Source organism: Vulpes lagopus, chromosome 9 (assembly GCF_018345385.1).
Source record: "Vulpes lagopus strain Blue_001 chromosome 9, ASM1834538v1, whole genome shotgun sequence".
In the NCBI taxonomy this organism is placed as follows: domain Eukaryota; kingdom Metazoa; phylum Chordata; class Mammalia; order Carnivora; family Canidae; genus Vulpes; species Vulpes lagopus.
In genome coordinates this window covers 4,284,809-4,298,460 of record NC_054832.1, presented here as the reverse complement: position 1 = coordinate 4,298,460, position 13,652 = coordinate 4,284,809, and the positions used below count along the sequence as shown (strand labels likewise).

At 55.3% G+C, this 13,652-nt stretch overlaps 1 protein-coding gene across 1 annotated transcript in view; it reads right to left on the bottom strand.

The window, feature by feature from the left end:
- COL22A1 (collagen type XXII alpha 1 chain) overlaps nucleotides 1–13,652 on the bottom strand; it is a 243,170-nt gene that overhangs the window by 204,920 nt on the left and 24,598 nt on the right. Inside the window, exon 3 of the mRNA XM_041769448.1 lies at nucleotides 7,982–8,056. Within this exon, the coding sequence (XP_041625382.1) occupies nucleotides 7,982–8,056 (75 nt within the window). The remainder of the gene's footprint in view (nucleotides 1–7,981; nucleotides 8,057–13,652) is intronic.

Below are 13,652 nucleotides of genomic sequence, written 5' to 3'. Positions count from 1 at the left end.
TGGATTACAGTTTGGGACGTTTTAAATGTCATATTTTTAAAGAATGAGAGGTCAGAGAGAAAAAAAAACTGAATTTGATATTACAATAATTGGAAGGTACTTGGTCCTGTTTTGTTTGGGCTCAAAGAGAGGATCTCATGTGCACTGGGAACGTCTGTGATGGGACAGTCGTGACCTTGGTGCTCAGGGCGCTGGCGGGGGAGGGGGTGATCAGCGCAGGGACACACGCATGTGACACTGGGCCAGCTACATAATGTACAGGAGCCTCTGCACTGAGCACTTGATTAAAGGGAAGGCAATGACACGGCCAGTTATCACTCACGCTTCACCACTAGGGCCAGCACATCTGCATCCACATCCCTACAAAACTGTCCAGACTTGAGTCCCTCAGGCCAGGAACCCCGGTTCTCAGGAGAGCCTGAGAACAGCGTGACATACTGGCTCAAACTGTGTCCCCCAGGCAACGGGGGAGCTTGGATTATTTGGAAGGAAGCCAACAGAGGGCAGGCACGGGGGCTTGCTCATTTCTGCATCCCCAGGCCTAACATGACTCTTAGCCCTGGCCACGCCTAACCCATGAGACTTCAGGAAGATTCTTGGCATCTCCAACCTTCAAAGGTGCTGCCATGCAAATAGGAGGCGAGCTTGCAGGGCTTACACTGCAGTGAAAAAGACATCCTACTAACCTTTGTTCTAAAAGATCGTTTATTCAGTCAATACATATTTGAGAGTCTCTCTGGTGTTCCAAGCTCGGTGTAAGAAACAGCAGCACAGAAAATAATTGGCAGCGATTGAGAGTTTGAGTAAGAGAATTGGGCAGGTCTAGTCTGTGTTCCTGACCACAAGGTCCTTGTTGTGTGACCTTAGGCGGGTTGGTTAACATCTCTAAGCACCAGCCTCTTTATCTATAAAAAGGAGGTTCTTTTAGCATATAACTCATAGGATTGTGGTAAAGCTTGAATGATAGGATACAAAACGTCTAACATGCAGGGACCCACAGAATAGTTTTCATATTGATTATGTTCCCATTATAATGATTACAGCCCCTTCTACCACGAAGTTCTGTGCATGGGTGTCCTTTATTCATATATTTGAGAGCCTGCTCTGAGCCAAGCATATGTGAGCACAGCACATAAAATGGGAGGAGAGATGAACTCCTGGTTCTGGGAAACTGGTGTCCTCACAGGAGACCAAAAATAAGCTAACATACAGCAGGAGGGTAAAGGGCAATTGCAGGCAGCAAGGAAGGACCAGGCAGGCCTGGGACCGGACACGAACAGAGACTGTGCCCCGCCTGGAGCAGAGCCTGTCGTGGTCCAGGAAGGCTGCAGGCACAGCAAGCCTCTACTGGGCTGGAGCTCTGGGTGACATTTTGGAGTTCCCAGCTTTTCATCATATTGACATCATGTCATTCTTGAAAATGACTAAGAGTTGTCATTATGTCATTTTGAACAGCATTTCACACACTAGCTAACTAATTAATGAAATTCATGACATAATGTTAAGTGATATTTAGTCCTGAAGAGAGAAAACATGGACCCAGAAGCTCCCTCATGGATGAAAAAAGCACAGCTTCAAAGTATGCTTTTTCCTGTGCACTGGGGTAAATGATCCAGCCTCTCCAGAGACAATGGGTTCCCCCAAGGGGTGGGCTCCCCACATCTCCACCTGACATCAACTATGTGGTCTGGGTCATGGAGGGGTCAGCAGGCCTGAGATGGACACAGGAGGAGCAGGGCCACTTCCTCCTTAGCTGACATGCTCAGGTGGAGCTGAGCATACCACCCTGTCCCCTGTCCTCAGAACCAGGCCTGGCCCATAGCACAAATTCATGCAACTGGACTTTCAGCCACCTCTAGGCCAGCATATGCCCTTTACCTGAGAAAAACTGTATAAAAGAGAGAGCCCCCAGCACCTAGAAGGCCAAACACTCATAGGTTGAGGTCCACTTAGGTCACGAGGGTAGGGTCCCCATGGATGGTTATCACTGCTCTTATAAAAGAGACCCCAATGGGCAGCCCAGGTGGCTCAATGGTTTAGTGCTGCCTTAGGCCCAGAGTGTGACCCTGGAGACCCGGGATCAAGTCCCATGTTGGGATCCCTGCATGGAGCCTGTTTCTCTCTCTGCCTGTGTCTGTGCCTCTCTCTCTCTCTCTCTCACATAAATAAATAAAATTAAAAGAAAAAGAGAGACCCCAAGACCTCCCTCGCCCTTCCACCATCTGAGGACAATGAGCAGAGGGCCATCAACAAACCAGAGAGTATGCCCTCGCCAGATGCTAAATCTTGCAGGTTCCTGGTCTTGGACTACCCAGACCCCAGAACAGTAAGAGAGAAAATCCTGTTGCTTATAAGCCACTCAGTCGGTGGTGTTTTCGTTATACTACCCAAATGGATAAAGATACTGAGTAACTTTGAAGACATTGTCTGATTTTCTAGAGCCTGTTTCCTTAACTGGAAGGTGGAGGGAGTGAACCCTCACAAGGCAGCGGAGTCATTTTAGTGAGGTGAGATGACAGAGCAACTGCAGGCACCCGGCACCTGGCAGTCACTTTGTCTATACCTCCAGCTCTTGCTGGGGACCACGAAGGGACTTCTGGACCCATATCCTCTGTGAAATCCCATCACAAGAGGCTCATACCCTGGCAATCACTCTGCCACTTTTCCCGGAGCCCCAGCAGTATCACCTGGTTGTAAAGGACCAGGCCTGAGGCAAGGAGCAGCCACCTCCCCTTTCACAGAGGAATCCTGGGGAGCCCCTGCCCCAGGTATGGCAGGTCAGGGCACTAGATATTGTGAGACACCTGCCGTTGAACAAGAGAGAAGCCCTCTCCTTTTACCTCCTCCTCTGCCCCTCTGTCAACATGGCTACAACCCCCTTGAGCAGAGATTGGGCCCTGCTCTTAGAGCATCACCTGGGGATCAAAAACCTAAGATGCCCCTGCAGCTCTGGGATCAATTCCTCTGAGAGCCCTGTGAGCCCAGCAGGAGCAGCTGACAGAAATGACTGGGTCCTACTCGAGACCTTCTGAAGACCCACAGAGCAGCCACGCTGGCTGGGGCCCTGTACCTGGATGTTGCCTGGTGGCACTGGGAAGTTCCCAGCAGTGGGGGTGCTGGTCCCCGAGAAGGGGGAGCCTGGCCCATAAGGCCCTGGAGGGTCCATGGAACAGACACCAAGTGGTAAAGGGTGTAGAGCCTGTCTGGGCTCAGATCCTGTTTCAGCAAAAGGCAGAGAAGGTCTAGGAGACAGTCTGTCCTGGGCCGGAAAGCTGGCCGAACAGTGACCATACCCGTGGCTGGCATCTTTGTGCCTCCTCCACCAAGGAGGTGGGGAACACAACCCAACTGGCAGGCACCCACCTCGAGGACCGGGCACAAGCCTGCAGGCAGGGCTGCACTGAGCAGGTGCTTGCACCTGGCACCTCCAGCAGCCCAGCACCGGTGGGTTCCTGAGGGCTCTTCCTTTTGTGACACTCTCTGACTCCCCTGCCCGCCTGGGGCAGTTCCTGTAGGGAGGTGGTGAGGTTGGAGGGGTGTGCTTGTTGCTCAAGGGAAGATGCCCCCAGTTAAGTTTAGGGAGGGAAGGTGGGCAGGGAGGGGCACGTCAGTCAGCACCCGGGGCACCAGCTCTGTTCTTAGGCTGCAGCCCCACGCCGCAGCTGCGACTGCCAAGCCCCTCGCAGCTCCCCGTCCCACCTGTACAGAGGGGAGGGCGGCCACCACTTGACGGGCCTGTCCGAGGCCTCGCACGGACGTCCAGCCCTGGAGGGCCCCCCGGAGTGGCCGCTCTTACTCAGAGAGCGTGTTCACTATCCGGAGGACACGTGCCCCCTGCCTTCCCCTTGACAAGTCAGCAAAGGGGGCCTGCTCCCCTACATCACAGCTGTCACCTGTCACCAGACAGGGCCACCCCGGGCTCCGTCTCCCTTCAGCGGTTACATGTGGGACAATTCTGCTTTTAAGTTTCAAAATAGCAACCATATGCTCTGCTTTCTGGTTCCACTTTTATCGGTTTCAATGAATAAAAACCATGAATAAAAACAAAGACTTAAACACGGCAAAACTTTGAACAACAAGCAATTAACTAGGTGGCAGCAAAGGGCATGGAGACAAAAGATGAATTGCTCGCAATAAATAAAAGGCTGCGAAGGACGATGAAAAATGTTCTCCAGGTAAATGGGTCCTGATGCAAGCCACGCTGAGGTACAGAAGCAATTGTTCAGTGCAGGAATTGCGAGGGTACGTCTCCCCAAAATCACAGAGTCAGCTGAAGCAGGCGGCATCAGGGACACCGTGAGCCATGGCCCCGAGTCCACTGGCTGCACCTGCTCCACGCTGATGCCCACTGCGTGCACTCCCCCACCCGTCCGCTCCCCTGGGTGGAGCTTTGCTGGACTCTCCAGACAGGATGCTTCTCCTGGGTCTTTGGTGGGTCTGGCCCAGGCACACACAGCTTATCCAGGGACTGCTTCCCTCGTTGGGCACTGAGCAATTTGATCGAATTCACGTTTGCAATGCTAAAGAAGCCAGGAGCCCCGGTGGTTCTTGTTTGTGGCACAGTTTGTAGAAAGAGGGAAAGAGAGAAGGAAGGATGCCCTGTCGGCTGCTCAGATCCCAATAATGAACAGGGCAAAATCCCAGCTGCACCCGCCCCCCCCAGATTTTGGTGTCTAGGGAGATGCAAAATCCCAGCTGCACCCCCACCCCAGATTTTGGTGTTTAGGGAGACACAGAGACATACACAGTCAGTGACAGCATCGTGGGTGAATGACTAGGAGGGGGGATGACAGGGCTTGGATAGGAGCACAGGAAATACCTCCCTTGTCCAGCTGAGGAGCAATCCAGGGAGGCCTGGCCCGCATTTGAAGAACAAATAAAAGATGGGCAGACAGAGGAGGAAGAAAGGGCACCCTAGGTAGTTGGATGTGCAAAGGCCACTGGGCTCGGGTCAGCCAGGTTCCTTCTGAGAATCTTGGCCACTGGGCTGTCAGCAGCCACGGCCCGAGGAACACCGGCTGGGAATGGGGTGGGCGGAGGCCAATCGGGCTGGGTCGTGTTGGCCACACAGCGAAGTCTGGGTGTCCCTCTGCAGGGGGAGCCGTGGAAGGGCTTCAGAGCAAGAAAGGAACACAATCGTGTTGGTGTTCCGGAGGCCATTCTGGCAGCAGGGAGGCAGGACGGGGAGACCAGGGAGGGGTGGGTGGGGAGAGGGACAGAGGAGGCCTCAGGCCGGGCTCCACTTGAGAGGTGCAGCGGGTGTGCCTCGGTGATGTCTGGACGCAGGAGCCCAGGTGACAGGAAAGAGAAATCCAGAATGTCTGCGGCCACAGAATGTCTGCGGCCACGTTTCCAAGCTGCCTCGAGCCTCTCATGTTCTTAAACCCCAAATCACTAACCTCCCAGGAATGTTGTAGAACGGCCTGCAGTCAACGGCGCTCCCAGTTCGGTTACGAGCCCCAAGAGGGAGCCTCAGAAACACTGTGTGGGAGGCACAGTCACGCAGGCAGGGAACCCGAGCCTCGGAGATGTCAGGAGGCTGGGGGCCGCAGCACCAGCCGAGACCCACGCCTCCAAACCACCTTGCCTGCCCTCTTCCCTCCCTGGCTCTTCTGCCCTGGTGAGCCCCCCAAACTGCCAAAGTCCTTGAGGGAATGCCCGGAAGTGAGGCTTTGGGCAACACCATCTTTTGTCCAGAATATAAAAGCCCTTCCAAGTACCCAATTGCGTTGAAAGTGGCAAGTCTGAGACTCCATCTCTCCATAGTTCCCCTCCAGCCTCCACACGGCCAGGGCTTTTCTCTGGACTGGTTATAATTAAAGGAGAGGATAGATCCAGCAGGTTCTCCGTGTGCTCGGCGCTGCACAAACAGGGCATCCGTGCCGTGTGCGATGGATGACTGCCCTGCACCGCGATTACTTCTGGGAGGGGAGCCGCAGGGCCCACAGAGGGGAGGGGAGCTCCTAGGGCTCCGCTGGCTGCAGAGACACACAGCGGATTCCTAACCGAGGAATCCAATCACCTCTACCCATCACCAAACGCTGTCAGCAGGAGCCTCCTCACATGCCAGACGCTGAAGAATGCATTCACGCCCTGCCCAACTGATGCACGTGTGCACATGCACACACATGTACGTGTACACATGTGCCCCCAACACACACACACGCCCATGCACAGTGGACCTTCCCAGCAAAATCAGTTGTTTTTAAGTAGAAAACATAGTTGGGCTCCTTAGTCCACAGAATGATGGAGAATGACAGGCTCATCTGCGGTGACATGGGCAGATTCGTTTATTTGTGAGCTCTTCCCTCCTTTCTTCTTGCCCTCCATCCCATGGTCTGCCCGTGAGCCCTGACTACACCACAAACCCAGGCAAGTTACTGAATGTGCTTGTGCCTCGGTTTCCCCAACGATAAAATACAAACTGGTGCCTATCTCATACATCATAGGGGCTGAATGAGGGCACAGGGGCTCAATGCTTGGCTCACCGTAGGTGCTCAGTGAAGACTCTTACCATTCATTATTTGTTCCTAATGTCTGTCTGGTGGCATCTCTCCCCTTCTGTAGACACACACACCAGATAATGAACTATTTAGGGCGGGGAGATGCTGCTCTGAGGGATTCGCTGCTTCACAAAGTGTAATGTGGATAATGCAGGAGGTCAGAATTTGCTTTGAAGACTGGCCTTGGTGGGAGCCCTGCTTGGCTGGGGGTTGCCAAGGCAGTGAGTGGGAGCAATGAGGTCAAACTGCCCAGAAGCTTCGCCCCACAGAGCAGCTCAGCTATAAGCATATCCCCCCTCCGCAAGGTAAGAAAGTGAAGAGGATGAGCACCACCTTTATCTCCTGGGTTGACAGAGGGTCCCCAGGAGGGAGAGCTCCTCGCTGAGCACCGACAACACACCAGGCGCTCCAGCAGGAGAAAAGAGGCGACCGACCAACCCCGTCTTCCTTTGGGTCCCTCCAGAAGAGCTGAACTGGGAGGCGCTCGATGGGGGAGTGGACGGGGGGCAGGGAGAAAAAGCGGCTGATGAGGCTGTGGCACTAAGCCAGCCACCCCAGCAGGTGCCTACAGCTGGATCCCACCGGGAAACACCACAAAACAGGGCAAACGTGGACCTCGGCATGGTCCCCCCAGCCCCGAAGGGCAGTAGAACCCGAGGGCTCAGTCACTCTTGAGGACACCTTTCACCTGCTGTGCGAGCAGGCTGGGCAGCCTCCCACCATCCTAGACACGTCCCTGCAGCACAAACAGGCAGATGCTGGCACCTTCTTGTGGGCAGGGGTGCCCTGTCATGGCAGCAGCCTGGGACGCCATCCCCTGGACAGCACCTGCGAAGCACCTGCTCCTGACCCCTCTGGCTTCGTGGCCAGGCAGGCAGACCCGCTCCGGCGCTCCACGTGGAAGCGGCACGGGGCCCCGTGGGCCATGGGCAGGGGCGGGGCGGGCATCCTGGAGGCAGGGGGAAGCTCCCACGCAGGCCTCGGGGAGAAGCAAACCCTACTCCCACACTCGTGGCTCTCGGGAGGGTGGGAAGCCCACTCGGCCGTTGCCGCACACCCCACCTACCGCGTCCACGCAGGGACAGCCTGGGAAGGGGTCTGGGGGGGGGGTATGTCTATTGCTGGGTCTGCAGCCACGTGTCTCTCTCCCTCTCTCCCATCATTCCCTCCTGTATCTATAGCTCTGATTCACGTTCTCACTCCGAATGCGTGGATTTCTCCACTCATTTGCTCACTCCGCCCACCATTCGCTTATTCATCCCCCAACTCATTTGTTCTGATGTGTCATTTAGAGCCTCCCACAGGGGCACCACCGACCCCCAGGCGGAAATGCGACTGCTGCTCGTTGATGGGGGCCGCCACCTGCACCACCCAGGCCCTTCCACTCGACTTCGGTGAACAGATCAGCGCGGCCAGCCCTGCGTCCAGGGGGGCAAACAGCGCCGCAGAGCAAGCCAGCAGGTGCTGGGCTTTCTCACCTGTGATTTCCTTGCTTCCACCGTTGGTGTGCTTAAAGCGGTCTCCTTCCACACGGACGCTGGGGCACAGCACGTCTGAGGAAGGCGAGAGAAAACAGAGAGATGGATGAGCCAACGGGAGCCACATTCGCTCCGCGCTATGGGACAGCACGCGGGGTCCCCAGCTCTGGGCGTGCAGGACGGCCGGTGCCTGGAGCCCACACCATGGGCTGCTGCTCAGCGAGCACCTGTTCTGGCAAATACCACATTCCGTCCTGGGGGTGACACGCAAACAAGGAAAGCGTCCCCACCCACAACGAGGACGCAGTCTCACCCTTTAGAGGGAGTCAGACACCCAAACTGCCAGGACCTGCAGTGTCCTAAGTGTCCTAAGTGACAGAGCCGGTGTGGTTGCTGGGGGATTTGGGACAGAGGGCTGACACCTCGCCAGGCTTGGCGACGACGTCAGGGAGGCCTTCCTGGAAAGAAGATGCTTGAGGCTCCCTCAAGGGAACAGTCGAGACTCCCCCAGGGAGACAAAGGAACAAAAAGCGGCGCAGAGGGACCTCATTTACAAAGGCACCAACATACTCATCAAGATTCCAAGTCGGCAGGTGTCGGTGACATAGGAAATGTGTGCCAGGGCGGGGGGGGGGTGTGCCACAGAGGTGTCTCTTGTGCCACCCTAAGGCGCTTCCAGTGCAATTCCAGAAAAAGCAGAAATGCTCAATTATACAAAGGCCACAGAGTAAGTCATAGAGCAAGAAAGACGCTTCGTTATGGGATATCACATCTTAACGTCTTCACGATTCCTTACTTAAAAAGTTGGAAGGGAAAGAGACTCTCTCAGTTGCCTGGAAGATCCCAGAAGAAGCACCACCTAAGAATCTCAAGTCCTCGGGCCACGTGTGGGCTCCCTGACCCGCTCGCTCGCCGTCTGGGCCAAGTCTGCTAACCCCTGTCCTGGGGCGAGCGTCTTGGCGGGGAGACCTCCCAAAGCACACACTGGCCATGGGGCTGCCTGGAGGTGGGGGCGCAGCCCAAGCTCGTAACAGGACTGGAACGAGCCCCGGGGGCCCTCCAATTCAGCATCTGCAACAACTGGCTTACCTGAGTGTAGCCCCTGCCCTGTGCACGTCACTGTCATAAGCTCCCCTCATGGGACATTCCTGCCATCTGTCCACGTGCAATGATGTGTTTCCATATTCAGGGCTCAAGTGTCTCAGCCAGGGGCTGGTTTGGGGCCCCTTTACCCCTCGGCAGCGAGGGGAAAGGATGAGATCTTCCCTGGTCCGGGTGGAGGTCTCTATCATGTTTATCCTCAAAGGCACCACGAGGTCTGACGAGCCCCGCGGAAGGGGTTATTTTGGAAACAGCACCAAGCTGTCTGTCTAGGACCAAATACGCGAGAGGATGCGGGCACCACGTAATATTTAGACAGCCCCACCCAGGACAGCGGCGGCAGCGGGGTGACAATCGGTGGCGCCAGCCCTGGAAGGCTGCCAGAGACACCGGCTGCGGATCATGCGTCAAGTGCAGATGCGTTGATTCAGAAGGTTCTCTCCTTGATTCTGAGCAAATCTCTGGAAACTGATGGCTGGAGCTCAGGGCAGGCAGGGCCACGGAGTCTTGTCTCTGAAAATACCCTGCGGCTGTGACCTGATTCCCAAACCCAGACGGGGCAGGGGCGGTCCAAAGACCAGGAACACAGGTAAGATGGAGCCTCTTTTCAACACAATAGAATTTGCCCAAACTGGTTGAAGGAATCATTCCCAGGCCACCTGCCAATCCCCGGCTGGGGCCGCCACTGACCCTTGTCCATCCAAGAGGCTCAAGGGGCCATTTATAGCCGACTTAGTATCAAGTCAGGACAAATGGTTCCCAAAATACCCCCTCCAGCCAGGCTTCGCAGGGAAGTCGGGGCCCTCTGGGTTCATCCGCTTGGCAGGGAAAGGCCCATAACTTTATCTGTTGGGCCGACATATTTCCACACCTTGGATAATGATCTATTTATCTCCACATGAACTCACTTATTTAAACTAAAATATCTGAGCTCCAGATATGTTCCAGGCACAGAGTTCGTTCTAGGGACACACAAATGAGATACAAAGACAAATCCCAGGATGCCTGGACGGCTCAGTGGTTGAGCGCCTGTCTTTGGCTCAGGGTGTGATCTCGGGGTCCTGGAATCGAGTCGCATATCAGGGTCCCTACAGGGAGCCTGCTTCTCCCTCTGCCTGTGTCTCTGCCTTTCTGTGTGTTTCTCATGAATAAATAAGTAAAATCTTTTAAAAAAAAAAGGCAAGTCACCATCCCTGCCATCAGGGCACTGGTGGGCTGATGTGACACATGGAAGCATGAGAAAGTGCCAGAGCTGCCGTGACATCATTGTGTCTCCTTGCTTTGCAGGCTCCTCCTCAGTCTTTGAGGCTGCTCAATTCACCCCACGGCTTGTCTTCAGTGACCCCAGCCTGGGTTAGGAGCCCCATTGCCCCAACCCATGTCCCAGAGCTGATGGCATCACTTGGAAATCACTGATTGGTGTCTGTCTCCCCAGGGAGTGAGAGCCCTGCGTGCCTCCCAGTTCAGCTCTGTAGCATCACTGTCATCGCCTCCCCAGGTACAGACAAGGCCCTAAGTTCACGCTGACCAGAAAGGACCAGTGACACCTGCGCTGAGAAGTCAATGCTGGATGGCCTTCCAGGCATGGGTTCCACCGTGATGCTGAGGAGCGGTGAGAGGTCACAGAGGGGGACCCCTGCCGTGGAGGGGTGATAGACCCCCTTTCTCGCTAAGGGAATGCCCCTGCACTCAGAGTGGCAGGCCAAGGAGCAGAGCTATGGCTGGTGGGTCTCAGCTAATGGAGGTTATTCTGTCCCCCAGCCTTCTAGCCTCCCTGGGACACACGTGTGACCCAGTTCTGGACAAGAAAATAAGCAACAGAAGTTTGCTGTGGTTGGCAGAGGAGAGGTTTCTTAAAAAGATTTTTCTTTGGGACACCAGGGTGGCTCAATGGTTGAGCATCTGCCTTCAGCTCGGGTCGTGATCCCCGGGGTCCTGGGATCGAGTCCCCACAGGGAGCCTGTTTCTCCCTCTGCCTCTGTCTCTGCCTCTCTCTCTGTGTCTCTCATGAATAAACAAATAAAATTAAAAAAAAAAAAAGATGAAATGGGAGAGAGTTAGGTGGGGTTGCCCAGTTCATGTACAGTCCTTTCCCTCTGCTCAGACTGCGGGGACATGACATTGCAAGACTGCCAAGGACCACTGAGGAGTCAGGGACTCCAACCCCAGCAACCCAAGCCTGGGTGAAAAGGGTAAGAAAAACACATTTCTATTTGTCTAAGCCGCTGTACTTTGTTTGTGTTTGCTTTGCTTTTGTTTTTAATTTGCCATTGAGCGTATTCCAAACTTGCACACATTCCCTTTCCTCAAGGACTGGAAAGCTGCTCCCCTTTCCAGATGCCCGAGGACAACTCAGGGTGGTGGTGAGAACCGGCGCGTCTGTCCCCACTGACAGCCTGGGGTGGCTTCACCGTCCCAGTAAAGGTGGGTTTCCCCGGGAATGACTCAGGATCAACACGAGAAGCGGCTCTGGGGTGGGATAAGTTGTCGATGGGACACGTTCTCCGGAACGGACACGTGTACTGAGCTCTTGGGTTAGGAGGTCACTTTTCCTCTTTGAAAGAGTAAGAACGCAAAAGAGACGTGACTGATCACAACCACCTAACTGTCACCCACTGATACTTGCTCTCCCTCGGTCTTTGTGTCGTTAGAACACCCTCGACTTCCGGAGAGGAAAGAGATCCCTGTGCCCACAGGACCAGTTCTGTTTCACCAGAAGCTTTCAAGAGGGGCCTGCTCCTGATTGACCAGAGCTGCTGCTCCAAGGTGGAAAAAACTAGGACTTCACCGCGGCTCCTGTGGAAAAACACTCTGGGTGTCCTCAGTTTACCAAACGGCAGAAGGGGAAAGTGAGCGTGCACAGGATGCCCTCTGCTTCTCGCTGACGTACCCACAGCACACCCAGCCGTTCTATCCCTTCGGTGTCTTCATTTGGGAAAAGAGAGTGATGGTAATTATTGAGCACCTACTGTGTGCCTGTCTCCCAGCTGGGGATTTTACCTTCAATAGCCGTTCTAGTAAAGTAGTTTTTCCCCCCCATTTTACAGATGTAAAAACAGAGGCATAAAAGGTGAAGAAACTCACCAGGATGGGAGGATCACCTGGATCTGCATAAAGGTCTACTTCCATCTAGAACCTAGGAGCTGGTAGCCTTGGTCCAGGAAGTCAGCGGGACCACGGGAGCAGGGCCCAGAGCCACAGGCCGCAGAGAGCAATGGACAGGAAGCGATCACTGCTCACCCTGGGGCTCACGGCAGCCGCCACTGAGGACGAGATGGGGTTCCCAGTGTGCAGGGAGGAGGTGGAGGAGGAGGGGGTGAATCAGGCACCAGCAGGCACCCAGCACAGCCCGTCTGCGCCCCATGCCAGCCGGGAAGTCATCGTCACCCTCCCGCTCTCTAACCCGCCCCTCTGCGGCTCCGAGGGACAGGGGCTATTATTCACAGACGCGGGAAGAAAGGCCCGAAGAGGTTACAAATGGATGGTCCATGGCCGCAGAGCCAGCAAGTGGGGAGGTCAGCACCATGGCTCCGGCATCTGGCTCCTGACCCCTGCACCACACAGTCTCTCCAGAAGTCACCCACCCCAGTCACCCAGCCAATAGGGAGCCAAGCCTGTCTGTCTGTCTCCAAAGCCTGCACAGACAGACGGCCAGCTGCTACTTCCTGAGGCAGCCCCTCCGCCCATAAAGGGTCCTGACTTGCTGCAAAGTCCTTGCTCTGCACCTGTAGATCCAGATGCTCCCCAAGTCCCGCCTTCCGGGGGTCTGCTCGCTCGTGTCCACCAGGCTCCGAGCTGAGCACTGGGACCCTGGGGGGTGGACTGGACAGATGGCAAGATGGGTACCAAGCCCAAACAGGTCCCCGTTCTCTCTCACAGAAGCTACTTAGATGCTCCAAGGCAGCTGGGGTGCTGCTCCCACTGTCTGATCCTCTCCAGCGAGCCCCCTGCCTCACATCCCCCCAGGGGCCCCTCACCCAGACAGGCCAGGGGAGTGGAGGGACAGGTCTCATCGGAGCCATGAGCAAGCATGCTGGGATCACAGCTCCCGCGGGCGTGGCTGCATGTCTGCTGCTGAATGAGGCTTGTCTGGGGTCCCGTCTGGCCTCCTATCAATGCTACTCATTGTGCCCATTATGCAGAGGAGGCAACCGAGGCTAGGAAAGCCGAGAGGACCCGGTTACATCACACAGCTAGCTAGTGGTGGAGACAGGAATCAGCTCGGTGTGATCCCCGCACTCTCTCTCACTTGCTCCCACAAACACACATGTTGGGGTGTCCGGAAGAGCATATCCCTAAACCATGGTTACCTCTGGGAGGCAGAACTTGGGGTGATTCTTATTTCCTTTTTGCGTCTTCGTATTTTCAAATTTGCCTTAAAGATTTGAACGTGATTTGCGAGTTTGTTTTACCGTGATTATTATTTTTTAAAAGCAGGTCTGAGCCTTGCCCTGGGGTGCTTGTTGCTGAGGCAGCAGGAGGCTCCAGGGGAGGGAGGGAGGAAGGCCGGCGGGGGCTCCGGTGGCCAGAAGCAAATGCTGTTTGCAGAGGTGAGCTGGGGAGTCCAGGA